Source organism: Knufia obscura (genome assembly GCF_036327395.1).
Source record: "Knufia obscura strain CCFEE 5817 isolate CBS 148926 chromosome Unknown scaffold_14, whole genome shotgun sequence".
NCBI lineage: Eukaryota > Fungi > Ascomycota > Eurotiomycetes > Chaetothyriales > Trichomeriaceae > Knufia > Knufia obscura.
In genome coordinates this window covers 139,589-153,906 of record NW_027042700.1, presented here as the reverse complement: position 1 = coordinate 153,906, position 14,318 = coordinate 139,589, and the positions used below count along the sequence as shown (strand labels likewise).

Below are 14,318 nucleotides of genomic sequence, written 5' to 3'. Positions count from 1 at the left end.
AACCAAACTGCTTCGACAAGCTCATATACCCCGAAGACGACTTACCCAGATGGCGAACCATACCAATGGCAGTGCCACGAATGGCGCTTCATATACAACACTATCAGAAATCAAGAAGACGAACAACTTCACGTCACACCTTCCCCCGGATGAAGCCTTCCCTACGCCTCATGACTCCCATCATGCTCCTCGAAACAAGTTGGGTCCTCGAATGGTGCGGAATGCGTTGTTTACGTACGTCCGACCAGTACCTGCTGAAGATCCGGAACTGCTTGGTGTGAGCAAAGCAGCACTCCGAGACATAGGCTTGTCCGAAGACCAGGCAGATTCAGAAGAGCTGAAAGAGGTGGTAGCAGGCAACAAATACTATTGGAAAGAGAATGAAGACAACAAGCAAGGAGAAGGTGTATACCCATGGGCACAATGCTATGGTGGCTTCCAGTTCGGTCAATGGGCTGGTCAACTGGGAGACGGCAGAGCTATATCGTTATTTGAGACCACAAACCCTTCAACCGGCGTCCGTTACGAGTGGCAATTGAAGGGCGCAGGCAAGACACCCTATTCAAGATTTGCAGACGGCCGAGCTGTTCTACGCTCTAGCATTCGAGAATTCGTCGTCTCGGAATATCTCAACTCCATCGGCATCCCCACCACACGTGCCCTCTCCCTCACACTTCTACCAAAACTCGATGTCGTCCGTGAGAGGCTCGAGCCTGGTGCCATCGTCTGCCGCTTCGCCCAGTCCTGGCTCCGAATCGGCACATTCGACCTCATGCGCTCAAGAGGCGACCGCGACAACATCCGCAAGGTAGCAACGTACCTCGCGGAAGAAGTCTTCGGCGGTTGGGATAAACTACCTGCTCGCCTGACAGACGTCGATGACGAACAAAAACCACAAAATGATTCTCATATCGACCCGTCACGAAACGTCCCCAAAGACGACCTCCAGGGTCCTGAAAGCCATGAACAAAACCGCTTCGCCCGTCTCTACCGCGAGATAGTTCGACGGAATGCCAAAACCGTTGCAGCATGGCAAGCCTACGGCTTCATGAACGGTGTACTCAACACAGATAACACGAGTCTTTTCGGTCTTAGTCTAGACTTTGGCCCCTTTGCGTTCCTGGATAACTTCGACCCGTCGCATACACCCAACCACGATGACATGATGCTCAGATATGCATACCGCGCTCAACCCACCATTATCTGGTGGAACCTGGTTCGATTGGGTGAATCACTCGGTGAACTCATCGGCTCCGGCGACCGAGTCGATCAAGAGACTTTTGTATCCAAGGGCGTGGAAGAGGATTTCGCACCAGTGTTGATCAAACGTGCTGAGAACGTAATTGATGCGGTTGGAGAGGAATACAAGGCAGTGTTCTTGAGCGAGTATCGGAGGCTCATGACTGCGAGACTTGGTCTCAAGACCCAGAAGCAGAGCGATTTTGATGGGTTGTTCTCGGATGTGCTCGATACGATGGAGGCGTTGGAGTTGGACTTCAATCACTTCTTCCGACGGTTGAGTTCGGTCAAGGCTGCGGATATCGCGAGCAAGGAAGCACGGGAATACACGGCCAAGATCTTTGCGCACAGTGGAGGTGTTACTGGGCTTAACCAGACGGAGGACGATCTGAAGGAGAAGGTCGGCGCATGGCTTGGTCAATGGCGCGAGCGGATCGTGGAAGACTGGGGTGAGGATGAGCAGGCCGATGCTGAGCGTGAGAAGGCTATGAAGAGTGTCAATCCGAACTTCGTCCCACGAGGCTGGTTGCTCGATGAGGTGATCCAGCGTGTTGAGAAGAAGGGCGATAGAAAGGTACTTGGGACGGTGATGAAGATGGTGGAGAATCCATTTGCTGATGGTTGGGCAAACGACGAGGAGGTGGAGAAAAGGTTTGTGGGGGATGTGCCGAGGATGAAGAGGAGTGTGCAGTGTAGTTGTTCTTCGTAGTATGAGGGTGGAAAGTTGAGGAATACCTGCCGAAGCCTGAAGAGTGGACTGAGAGCTGGAAGGACAGTTCTGGCAGCCAGAGCAGTCATTCCGATCTTCTGTCTGGTGAGGAGATTTACGCGGTGTAATTGTTCTTTGTGGTATGAGGGTGGCAGTCGATGGTGTTCAGCTATGAATAGCTTCTAGCGAAGGAAACGGGCTTTGAGATAATCAATATGTTTATGCGATAAATGTATCATGATATATATATATATATATATACATGGCTAATTGTGTTCGATGAACGAACGCCGCATCAGGCATTGAAGTATTCTGATTCCTATCTCCCAACACTTTCCCTCTGTCAACTCGACCGCATTCATTGCGGTTCAGAACACCTCATTATTGCATGGGAGACAGAGTCACAACTCCCAGACCAATTCAACTCAACTCGTTCCATCTCTATACCCATGCGAGCGCCCTCAGGCCGCATGGATATAATCAGAGCCATTAAGGGACTTCGCTTCAGCTTGGGCTAGAAAAACCTCCACTACCCGGCACAGAGCCTTCCCTTACTGTACTGGCTCGCGAAGTTTCACTTGGTGGTTTCGCCCCGTCTGCTTCGAACTGAATGTTCCGGAGTTGGGTGGGATACGGCTGGCTGCGAGGACGTCATCTCGAGCGAGTGTGCTGCTGGGTTTCTCTTTGATCCGCTGTGAGGTCTGGGTGTAGTAGCTAGGTAGATGGTGGGTTGAATGGAGGATGAGCTTGAATGGCTCAGATGCAGTGGATGGTCAAGACCAGCTTGGGTAGAGGCGAGGGGATGGGATACCAGCTACCGTGGGCCTGAATCTAGGAAGACCATTTCATGGAGTTGGAGGACGACTGTATTCATGTCGAGCAGTGAGCGATTCGCCGGGTTAGTGTTGGTGTTGACCAGACCGGACTGCCATGGTTGAGATCAGCTGTCATTGGGTTTGGAGTGGCGTACTGCCTTCAGTTGAGTAGAGCGGTATCTGGTGTATGACTTTGCGACCATGCTAGTTATGTTGCTCGTGCGGAAGATATTATGTTGAGCTCAGAGACACAAATGACGACGTCCTCCCGGACGGCATGGCACAGGCGTTCGAGGTAGTGTCGTTCCGCTGCCGGTGGATGTTGTCATAGTCCGGCACTTGCCAGCCAGCTGAGATACAGCATCCATAGGAAACCAAGCATAACGGTTTCTGGCCTGGATGCAGCCATAGCTAATGCTCTCGGTCGACTTCGTGGGGAGCTCTGTGGTCGGTGTACAGCGCATATGACCTCGTCGTCGCTTTTGGTTCTCTGTGGCTGTGCAGGAAGAGGGTTGAGGACTTTTCCCTCTATGGGCTTTTCGATCTCGTTCTCTGCGTTCTGTGGTAGCGGGGTTAATGGCTGGAGTGCCAGTCCTTCCTTACTCGTTGCGCACATCTCGAGTGGCATGTCGTCTATTGAATGTGCTGTGAATGATGGCGACGGGAAGAAGGTGTATGTGCTGTAGCTGACCTTCTCAGCAAACGATACTGATAGACTTCGCTTGCCTTTTCCCCAGCCCATTATCGGGCTCAGCGAGCTCTTGCCCGGCGCATCTGGCGGCTTCTTCGGCTTGACAGGCGTGCCATTCGAATCATTTTCAAGCGCTCCCGACTCGAGCTTCGGCGTCGTAAACTGTGAAGACGAGGTCTCAGGTGTATTCACAGTCGAATAGGTCGGTGGCGGCGAGGTCCTGCTTTGAGTGAGATGAGTAGTCGGTAAATGTACGACAAGTCAGGCGAACTTGAATCAGAACCAGAACTTGAACTCTGAGAAATAGAACTGCGAATGAAATTGTCAATTACATGATTCTTGTCAAATTGTCAATCATCATCCCAAATACTAGACCGACCAACGCCTCAATCACAGAGAACTAATATACAACTTGATTAACACATTCTGGATAGAGGGCGTCAGGCAGCAATGAGAAATGCACCTTCTTCTTCTCGCTTGGCACCTTCTCTTTCTGCAGCGAAGAACAGCAAAAACGCGACTTCAATGAGGACTTACGCTTCGCTGTCCTCGCTTTTCATCATTGAGCTATCCTGCATGCTCTGGTCTTGGTCGTGGTCGGAGTTCACGCTCTCAACGCCCATATTGCTGGTTCCGTCTGTTTTGCCCGTCGTCTCCATGCTATCTGTTCCTGACCTCTCAACTGCGCTGAAGCCATTCTTATCACTGCGACCGCGGCTTGCGCTGCGATCTCTGGCGTCGGGGATGGTCTTCTCCTCGATCTTCCATTGCTGGATAGATCGGATGATGTCGACGGCCAGCTGTCCGTTCCTCTGTAGTGCTGAAGCCCAGTGTGCTGGGATCTTGTCGCTGGTTGTGAGCAGTTTCGCGATGCTGCCGACCATCATCTCGCGCATCTCGTTGTCTTCCTCTGTGTTCGTGTAGACGTATTGTACTCGGCGCAATGATGGGTAGCTGTGCGTCTGGAAGTAGAAGTGGGACACGGCTTCGACCAGCTCGTGGCTTAGTCTTTCCATCTGCAGCTTTTCTGAGAGGAGGTACAGGTCGAGGAGCGGACTCAAGTCTTTCTCTTCTCTTGGTACTTTGATGTCACGGGAGTACAACCAACCAACTAGCATTTCAAACGCCAGATCCTCTTCATCGGGCAAGCCATAGGCCTTGTTTCGTTGCGCCTTCGATTTTTCCTCATTTTTGTCATCGGCGTAGAAGATCTCGGAGAAGAAAGGAGAGTAGTAGCACAGCAGTCGCTCGTGGATGTACCAGTGCGTGTTTTCAGGCCCAACATAGATGTTCACCATAGCAGTTGTCAGGAGCCTATTTCTTGTCAGCGCGAGCATAGGCGACTTGCAGGGGGTCTTACTCGTTCAGCGGCTTCTCGTTTCGCTCCATCTCTTGCGCAGAGGTTTCGTTATCCATGGCGGGCAAGAGATCTGGTTGGTGTGCGATGAGAGGTATCAAGTCGGACAAGGGGTGCGCTGGTACTGAATGTCAAGGTAGTAGAAGGGACAAGGAAGCGCCAACAACTAGCAACAGCTCAAGCGAAGGACAGGCGAGAAACGGGAAGTGGCACAGTGGCTCTGGATGGGATAGTATACTTGGAATATGTAGCTTTGAGCCAGCGCAAAGGTGAATTGTCACGGTGCATCGGACAGTCGAGAAATGGAGGAGGCTTGTCGAACGTCACACAATCGTTTCTCCCGTGCTTGCAATCCTGGCAGAGCCAACGCTCGAGGTAGTCCACTTGCCGACAGCGACCGATCACAGACGAGCAGCGCATCAGCCATCTCCCCTCACCATCCACATTGTGGCTTTCGCAAATGTCAGAAATCAAGCGACAGGATTTGTCCGGAAGCCGTGACGTTTGCACGAGAAACCTGTCAGATTCGGTTGCGAGACCTGAGACTCCAGAAAGTGGTCGGGGTGTACCTTGTACAAAAGGAGGGACAAGGATCAAATCAAGTTTGAGGCAGCAATAGTGGGCACATTTAGCGGGCACGTGCAGCAGAACTGGAGCTAGAACTTTTCCGGAAGCATTGGCTCTTTGCCTCGACGTCATTTTCGTCGTTGGCTGTTCGAGCTTTGCGTGAGACGTGTTTGAGAGCGCATATGGCTACGCGTGTCTCATGTTGGTGTAAATTGGCTTCGAAAACGGCTGCAGCATATCAAGGCGTAATTGCTACTTCCTAGGGGTGGTGTCGGCTTCACGAATACGCCTTCGACGTCCGGATGAGAGCCATCGGCATTGCTTGACAGCCGCCACGCAGAGGCAGTGACGCGCTGCATCAGGCTCGCGTATCACAGAGAAAGCGAGAGGTGCTCGCGAGCGGGAAGTGCTTGCATGGCGGCAGCGACCGTTCCCAGCGCATCCATGCAGACCACGAAGCAGAGCTTTGCTCCTTGTACATGTTGCAAAAAACGCCTCACCATCCTTGACGAGCCTTCTCGTTCACTCGGGGATTTCAGCAAATGCACAGCACAGCCAAGATAATGTCTCCAACCAAGTTAGCTGACCAGACTCTAGGAGGCTCGAGTCTTCGGCGGCTATAAAGCATTTGCCAGGTCAATTGCAGATAACTCAGACAAGTGTGGAATCCTGTCCACATGCTATCTTCGTCTTATACTGTACCTTTTCTGTACCTTGTTAGGAGAAGCTCATATTGTATATGTTGGGTTAAGCGACGGTATAATGACTTAGTAACGTATTTGTGCACGCAATAGGCGCGTTTAGCAGATCTTTCAGTTCCTTTGTCGTGTACAGTGGTGTATGTACAGCTGTTCAGCCAGCTAGGTATAGCAACTTGCGAGCCTCACAATCGAGCACTGTGTTCGATGCTGAGAGTGCCGTTCGATGATACGGCGACCTAGGTAGCTTGTCTTTTGGCCGATCTGTCCTGAGCTCATATGTGTCCACAGAGTCGGCGGGTGAAGCCAGGACCTTTGACCCTCCAATCAAGGGTTTTTGGCGAGCTGGCTGCTGGCATATACCTCATGTAAACTGGGTCGGCAGATTTCACGAATGCGTAGTGTTGCGCTGGGATTCGCATGACTATGCTTTGCATCTTGTGTGCAAGTGCGCTGTCCGCTGGCAGCCAACAGATGCTTGTGTGTCTAGCACAAGTGAATATGATGAGGAAAGAAGTCGAAAAGGAGAGGGGATTCTCGGCAGACTTTCCACCACGTGAAGTCGTGATTACTTCACTGAGCGTAATTTCATCCCGGATTTCCCTCGACCTACTTCTTGCGTATCCTGATTTACTATCAGTGTTCTATGGTATTCAGCTGCTAGCATCACTGTTCGTGCGCAGCCGACTGAGTTCGGGTGTATAAGAAATGATTTGTCTGCCTTGAGATGCACAGGTGAGTGATCCCTTGTCCTCGCGTACTACTTTCTATGTACCTGCATGCCTTCAACCCAAGCCTTGAGCGCTATTAGTACTCGCTAGACATCACGTATCGATGGCAAACCTGGAAATTGCTACGCAGTCATGATCGAAATGTGTCTTCAGGGTCCTCAGGAACGCGTAATTATGCAGACGAGCCCCGCAATAACGTCAACCAAGTTGCAGTACGAGGGTCCTCGTCCGCAGCACCATCACGATTCCATATCACGGTGACTTTGTTGCACACTGCTTCTCATATGGATCGAGCATTTTGATTGTGTATCTCTCTACTTACACCTTGTTACTCGCAACTGCCCGTATCCTGAATCTCACAGATCAAACGTCAACCACATACCCTCGCTCTCTAGCAATCAAGAACGTTTGACCACTCAATATGTCCTACGGAAGACCAAACGATGAGAGAGAATACGGTGGAGGAGGCCGAGGCGACGACTCCTACTACAATTCGAGCAATAAGTTCGATGATTCCTTGAATAGCCGAAGAGGCGACGGAGGGTATGAACAACAGAGCCGGGATGATAGGTATGGTGGAGGAGATAACTATGGTAGACAGGAAGGCAACTATGGTGGGCGTCACGAAGGTCGACAGGAAGGATACGGGGGTAGAGAGGACTACGGAGGTCGAGAAGACTATGGAAGACAAGCAGGTGGAGGCTACAGTTCTGGAGGATACAATGAAGGTCGTCGAGATGATCGACATGGAGGGCAACAAGGTAGCGGATACGGTGGCCGACAGGAAGATCGATATGGAGGTCAACAAAGTGGTGGGTATGGTGACCGCCAGGAAGATCGATACGGTGGCTCCGGAGGACGTCAGCATGAGAGCGGTGGTTTTGGCTATGGCTCCGGCGACTCAGCAGGCGGTCAAGGCTATGGTGGGGGATATCAGGGCAGCAGTGGCGGCTACCCATCCTCGAACGATGACTTCGGTTCCGCCGCGCAACACGCTTCATCCAACCGCCCTGACGATTCTAACTTGTTCTCCTCGGCTATGTCCTTCCTAGGCAACAACAAGCAGAGCATCCAGGACGAAGACGTGGATGAGGATCGTATGCAGCGAAGCCATCAGCAGCTCTACCAAGGCGGAGGTGGTGGCCAGCAACATACATCTGAGAGCTTGGGAGCTGGCGCAGCTTACCAGGCCTTCCAAAAACTAAATGGCGGCGGCTCAGGAGGTAGCTCAGGAAGTGGACAGAGTCAGATGATTTCGATGGCTATGCAGGAGGCCTCGAAGCTGTTCGATCAACAGAGTGGACAGGGCAATGTTGCTGGTAAGTTTAGACTATCCTATATTCAATGTCGAGTACTAATGAGTTGCAGGTGGTGCTGACAAGCAGAGCGCTATTCAGTCCGCAGCCAAGATGGCATTCCAACTGTACATGAAACAGCAGATGGGTGGCAGTTCTGGAGGTAGTGGTGGAGGGCTTTCTGGCTTGATGTCGATGGCATCGAAGTTCATGAAGTAGACAAGTCCAATGTCCCATGGTTGCATTGACAATTTCAAGAATCAAAATACAGGTCTTCGAAAAACGATGTTTCTGAATAAACTTCAGTGGCATCATGAGCACTGAACGATATCTACTCGACTACTCGTGTATCATCTGCCCACACTGGACATCGAAACACATATCTCTTTAGATGCATCGTCCTGCCCTATCGTGAATCTCGCTCTGCCATCAATTTAACAGTCTATATTCTCAAGCCAGATTCTTCCCCGTCGCTGTAGAATCTGATGATCACCATCCTGTTGAACATCGGCAATGACGCACTTCCGGGGTCGCCCTTGCAGTGTATCGGAGTTAAGGTTAGGCGCTAGCACGTGGAGTGTTGAGAGAGATCCTCCCTGAGCTCATTTTGGAGAGTAGTATCGTAGTCTGCAACTCCTTGTGCCTGAAAGTATTATTCGATTCACGATCACGAATCTGTCGTCTCATCTACGGGACACATCTTTCTGCTACTCTCGATACGTCGGAAGGCAAGACCTGGGCTTTGCAGAATTCCAGTAGTGCACACGAAATCGCGTCGGCGAGGCCAGCATGTGCTTATGAGGGGAGGGCACCATCTTCCATCTTTGTCGTAAAGCACGAAATCCCTTTCAGCTCCAGCTCGAGGCGCAGTCATGAACCCTACACCCACAGAGAACTGGCGGAATCCGGCAGCGTCGTCCGCGACTGACGGTCAACAGCCTGGCCGACCTTTCAGCACATTTGGGTAAGTAACATGTCGCATGATTCATATAGCCATTAGAGATACTATGCTAAGCCTCTCCTACAGAGTTAATGGCTCAAACCAACAGCCACACGTACTTCCTCCGCCGCCCTCCAACAACTATCCTCACCGTCACGCCCAGCAGCAGGCCACGCATCAACAGGGTCCAGGTGGTCACAGCTTGTCCATCGCTGACCTGACCCAGGGTTCCCAGTCTCAGTCGCAATACAATACTCAACCCCCACCCTCTCACTCACAGTCTCATCCCATGAACTCGATCCCCACAGCACTTCCACACCAATCGCCCGAATACATGAGCCGCGATCGAGAAATTCGTGAGATCCGGGCTCGAGAAGAGATGCGAGAACGAGAAAGACAAGAAAGAGAAGCCATAGAAGCCAGAGAAAGAGCCCTCGACCGAATCGCAAGAGACCAACAAGCTCCCCTCCAGAGTCATGCTGGTTCTCTTCCTCTTCATCAACCCGTGGCTTCCAAGGTGCAAGGCTCTTTGCAAGGCCCCAATGGGCTCCTAGGAAATGGCGGTGCGGGTATGGGAAACACTCCTGCAACTGGACCACAAGCATTTGGTACTCAGATATCTGGTCAAAATGCTCCTCAGCCTTATATGACACAGCCTTCTCCAGCTCTAGTGCAACAGCAAATCGCGAATGGTCAACAGCCAATTTTGAACGATGCGCTAAGTTATTTGGACCAAGTGAAAGTCCGATTCAGTGACCAGCCTGACGTATACAACCGTTTCCTGGATATTATGAAAGACTTCAAGAGCCAAGCCATTGATACACCAGGTGTTATCAACAGAGTGTCAGAATTGTTTAATGGTCACCCTGCTCTTATCCAAGGATTCAACACATTTCTACCTCCTGGATACCGCATAGAGTGCGGAACCGACGATAACCCTGATGCAATCAGAGTCACGACGCCTAGTGGGACCATGACACAATCTTTGCAAACAAGAGGAAGAGGAAACTTCGAAATTGTACCGCCTACCAACGGCCAGTCCGCTCTTTCGCGACAAGACACTGTCGAAAGCAACCGAACCTGGGGGCAGCAAATTTCTCCTGCGACACGTTCAGCACGTCTTCCAGGTTACGATCAAGGCGCACAAGCTGGTCAGGATCGATACGACCAAGAATCAGCCATGGCGCAAGAGCAAAGAAATGTATCGCATTTGCAAAATGCCGCTGCAGCTGCAAATGGCCAAGCCCGCACTGCGCAGGGCTCCTCACCATCACCAGGGCAAGGCGGCCTCTTTCCTCCACAAGGAGGGCTGTTTGGAAATGGCGCAGATGTCAAGCGTGGAGGTCCAGTCGAGTTCAACCATGCTATCAGCTATGTCAACAAAATCAAGGTAAGCCTGCTCACGTTACCCATTATTTGCTTGCTTGCTACGTGTGCGCTGCGCTTGACGCACTTTGGGCCATAACCGTCCTCCATCAGGTTCAGCTGCTAATAGATCTATACAGAATCGCTTTGCGCAACAACCCGAAATCTATAAGCAGTTCCTCGAAATTCTGCAAACCTACCAGCGAGAGTCGAAGCCGATACAAGACGTCTATTCTCAAGTCACGCAACTTTTCATCTCAGCCCCCGATTTGCTTGAAGACTTCAAGCAATTCTTGCCTGAATCAGCAGCACACGCCAAAGCTCAAGCCGCTGCTCGCGCACAGCAAGAAATAGAGCTCTCCTCAATCCGCAACGACGCAGGCTACGCTGCTCCTCTACCTCAGACACAAACACCTCGACCCGCAGCCAAACTGCCTCCGATGGGGCAATTCGAGCCGCCGAGCACAAGTAAAGAGAATAAGAAGCGAAAGGCGCCTGGCACGGGTACGACGCAGCCACAGTCGCAGAGTGTCCAAGAGTCACGGGTTCGAGGTACGGACACACAACCTGCAAGCAAGAGACAGAAATTCGATGGGAAGCCGAAAGCTGCCGAAGTAGCAGCAGCACCTGTGGTTGACCCAACACTGATACCTGCGCTTCCCGAGCCACTCCCTCCTGCCCCTACAGCTAGCACCACACAAGAAGAGGTTGGCTTCTTCGATCGGGCCAAGAAGCAGATCGCGAACAGAGCTAGTTACGCCGAATTCCTGAAGCTGATCAACCTCTTCACCCAGGACATCATCGACAAGTATACCCTAGCAGACCGGGTACAGTCCTTCATTGGCAGCAACCCCGATCTCATGGCGTATTTCAGAGGGATTCTGGGTGTCGAAGAGCATGATGAGATTGTTGAGGCACGAATTCGTCCAGATGTTGGACGTGTCAATCTTGCTCACTGCCGCGCATTTGGTCCCAGTTACCGACATCTTCCCAAACGAGACCAGAACAAAAGCTGTAAAGGTCGAGATGGCATGTGCTTTGAGGTGCTTAACGACGTTTGGGCATCACACCCTACGTGGGCCTCGGAAGATTCTGGCTTTGTAGCACATCGCAAGAACCAGCATGAAGAGGCACTCCACCGAATCGAAGAGGAGCGCCATGACTATGACTCTCACATCGAGATATGTCATCGGACGACTCAACTGATGATGCCTTTGGTGGAACGTATCCAAAATATGCCTCTACAAGAGCGAGCCAGCTTTCGTGTCGAGAGAGGTCTTGGTGGCGCCAGCGAAGCCATTCCCAAGCGGGTCATTCTCAAGATCTACGGTCGAGAAGTCGGCAACAGAGTGCTGGAAGATATGTATGCACGACCTGCTCAAGTAATGCCTATTGTATTGGAACGTCTGAAGCAGAAGCTTGAAGAGTGGAAGCAGGTCCAGAGAGAATGGGAGAAGGTTTGGCGTGACCAAATCAATAAACAATTCTACAAAAGTCTGGATCACCAAGGGATCGCTCAAAAAACTGCCGACAAGAAGAACTTCCAGCCAAAAGCCTTGGTAGGCGACATTCAAGCCAAGTACGAGGAGCAGAAACAAGCACGTGGCAAAGGGCTGCGAAGTAAGAAGTATCAGCTCGAGTACTCCCTCACGGACACAGACATTCTGATGGACACTACTCAGCTCATCTTAGCTGGAGTTGAAGCCGACAAGACTGAAGCTATGCCGGCAGTTCAAAAAACTAAGTACAAATCCTGGTTACAAGACTTCGTGGTCAAGTTCTTTGGGCTGGATCGAGACTCGTTCATTGATCGGGTTGATGCAGCGGTTCATGCGGTATTGAACTCACCCGAAGACCGAGATTCGGAGGTCGATAGCGATGTACCGGTACCGGACTCCCGCAAGACTAAGCCGACGAACAAGCTGACCAGCTCATTACTTCGTGATGCCCTGAGAGCTCGTAATGGCAAGGAAGACAGTCTGGCACCAACCAGCAAAGAGTCTACGCCCGTTCCAGAAGCCATGAGCGTCACGTCAGGTGAACAAGACACATCAGCACCTGAAGACACGACTCAGCCCGAGAACTGGATTAGAGTCAAGCAGACAGAAGCCCCGAGCAAAGAGCCATCTATGAATGAGCCATATCCACACGACACCTACAATCTATACGCCAACAACAACCTATATTGCTTCTTCCGCCTGTTTGAGATGCTCTACAGCCGATTGTCCGCCATCAAACAAAACGAACAGTCCGTCGAAGAAGCCGTACGCCGCTTCAAGGGAGATGGCATGGCCAGGAAACCAGCAATCGCACTGCGCATGGTTGAGAAATCGCCGCTCGACTATTTCAAGAGCATCGATGGTGATCGCACCTACTACGAACAGGTCCTAGAGATGTGCTGTGAGGTAGTAGCTCTACGAGTTGAGAAAGAGCATCTTGAAGATACACTGCGCCGATATTACAACAAGAGTGGATGGCAGCTTTATGCCGTGGACAAATTGGTGACTCAAATTCTACGCACTCTGACGAGTATCCTTGGGGGTGATGTTAAGGACAAGAGCCTGGAGGTTGCCAACCTCTTTTTCAAGGATCGCGAAAGAGAAGAAACGACACGCAAGATTGAATTACAATATCGAAAGGCAGTCGAGAAGTTATCCAAAGACGGCGAAGTCTTCCGCATAACGTGGAATCCTGCGGACAAATCGAGCACCATACAAGTATTTCCATCGGACGACGCCACCTTCGATGCCAATGAGCTAAGCGACGAGGCTCGATGGCAATACTACGTGGCATCCTACACGATGTCAGAACCCACGGAGGGACTTGATCCAGCTCGTCTCCGCCGAACATATCTCCCACGAAACATACCACCACAGAGCAGTGATCCCAAGACAGCATATGTGGAGAACTTTGGCAACCTTGACTACTTCGATGACCAAGCCGCAGTTATCGACATCGAGTCGTACAAGCTTCATCTCCAAGGCATCTATTCCTTTGAACGACAAGGTCTCACAGCTGGCAAGCAGTATGTGGTAGGCCAGAAGGCAGACAGTGAACGGTTTAGGGAGAAATTTGTGCGTAACGTCGCATGGATGAAGGATCAGCGAGCCGAAGATGTTGAAGCCAGAAAAGCAGCGTGGGACAGAGGTGTTCGAGAAGGACTGATGGATTTTGAGGCTCAGTTCGGAGACTCTTAAGGTGTTGGTATTTTGCGTGACTGGCTGCGGTTATGACCAATGGGAGGTCCATTCATGTTCAATTGGATTGGAATGATGTAACATTTCGTGGGCGTCTAGCATTGTCAGTCAGAAGGGTGGCTGGCTGGCTGGCTGTACCTTCATGATTCATGCAGATTCATGGTCGTCAGTGGCAGAAGTGATTGCTTGCATTAGCGCCGTATGAACACGAGAAGGCGTATGCAAGGTGGTGAGTTGGCGGCCACGAGACGAATCAAATAGGATCGCACGAACGAGGTCTTGCGGGAGAATGAATGTCCTTTCATGTAAATTGGCTTACTTTGTACTTGCCAGCAATTCACGATCCAGTCGTGAACCATGCGGTAGCCTCGGAGATCCGACGAGAGGCATGAGCCGTATCCCGACATGAGCAAGGAAAGAAACTTCGACGACGTTCCTGAAGATGTGCAGGTCTGAAGGCTGCGTCTCCTGTGCTACGCAAGGCCCTGTACGGAGTACAAACACAATTTAAGGCATGTTGTGATTCCTGGCTCCGGGAGAATCAGTGCCACAAAAGTCAAAAGTACCCCTGACCAAACAACCAAGAGCTTTAACATGGCATAATTTCTTCATCACGACAACCCTTTGAGACACAAAGATACTGTACACAAAGTCCAGTCAAGACCGCAGTTTGCAAACCGAGGCCAAGCAGCGCGAGCATAGAAGACGGTGTGC

The 14,318-nt window shown here is 51.3% G+C and overlaps 4 protein-coding genes across 4 annotated transcripts; 3 read left to right on the top strand and 1 right to left on the bottom strand.

Moving 5' to 3' along the window:
* Nucleotides 1-49: 49 nt before the first annotated feature.
* On the top strand, nt 50-1,948 carry PMZ80_009583 (uncharacterized protein; the record flags this gene model as incomplete). The annotated part of the gene is made up of 1 exon (XM_064877976.1): nt 50-1,948. The coding sequence occupies one exon, from the start codon at nt 50-52 to the stop codon at nt 1,946-1,948; it is 1,899 nt and encodes a 632-aa protein (XP_064726084.1).
* A 1,140-nt stretch (nt 1,949-3,088) lies between these two features.
* PMZ80_009582 (uncharacterized protein) lies at nt 3,089-4,870 on the bottom strand (the record flags this gene model as incomplete). Its single annotated transcript, XM_064877975.1, has 3 exons — nt 3,089-3,674; nt 3,992-4,768; nt 4,815-4,870. 3 exons carry the CDS (start codon nt 4,868-4,870, stop codon nt 3,089-3,091), a joined length of 1,419 nt encoding a protein of 472 aa, XP_064726083.1.
* A 2,358-nt stretch (nt 4,871-7,228) lies between these two features.
* Nucleotides 7,229-8,321, top strand: PMZ80_009581 (uncharacterized protein; the record flags this gene model as incomplete). The annotated part of the gene is made up of 2 exons (XM_064877974.1): nt 7,229-8,126; nt 8,176-8,321. The coding sequence occupies 2 exons, from the start codon at nt 7,229-7,231 to the stop codon at nt 8,319-8,321; spliced, it is 1,044 nt and encodes a 347-aa protein (XP_064726082.1).
* Nucleotides 8,322-8,974: 653 nt separating this feature from the next.
* SIN3_2 (Transcriptional regulatory protein sin3) lies at nt 8,975-13,604 on the top strand (the record flags this gene model as incomplete). The annotated part of the gene is made up of 3 exons (XM_064877973.1): nt 8,975-9,066; nt 9,130-10,432; nt 10,548-13,604. 3 exons carry the CDS (start codon nt 8,975-8,977, stop codon nt 13,602-13,604), a joined length of 4,452 nt encoding a protein of 1,483 aa, XP_064726081.1.
* Nucleotides 13,605-14,318: the final 714 nt, after the last annotated feature.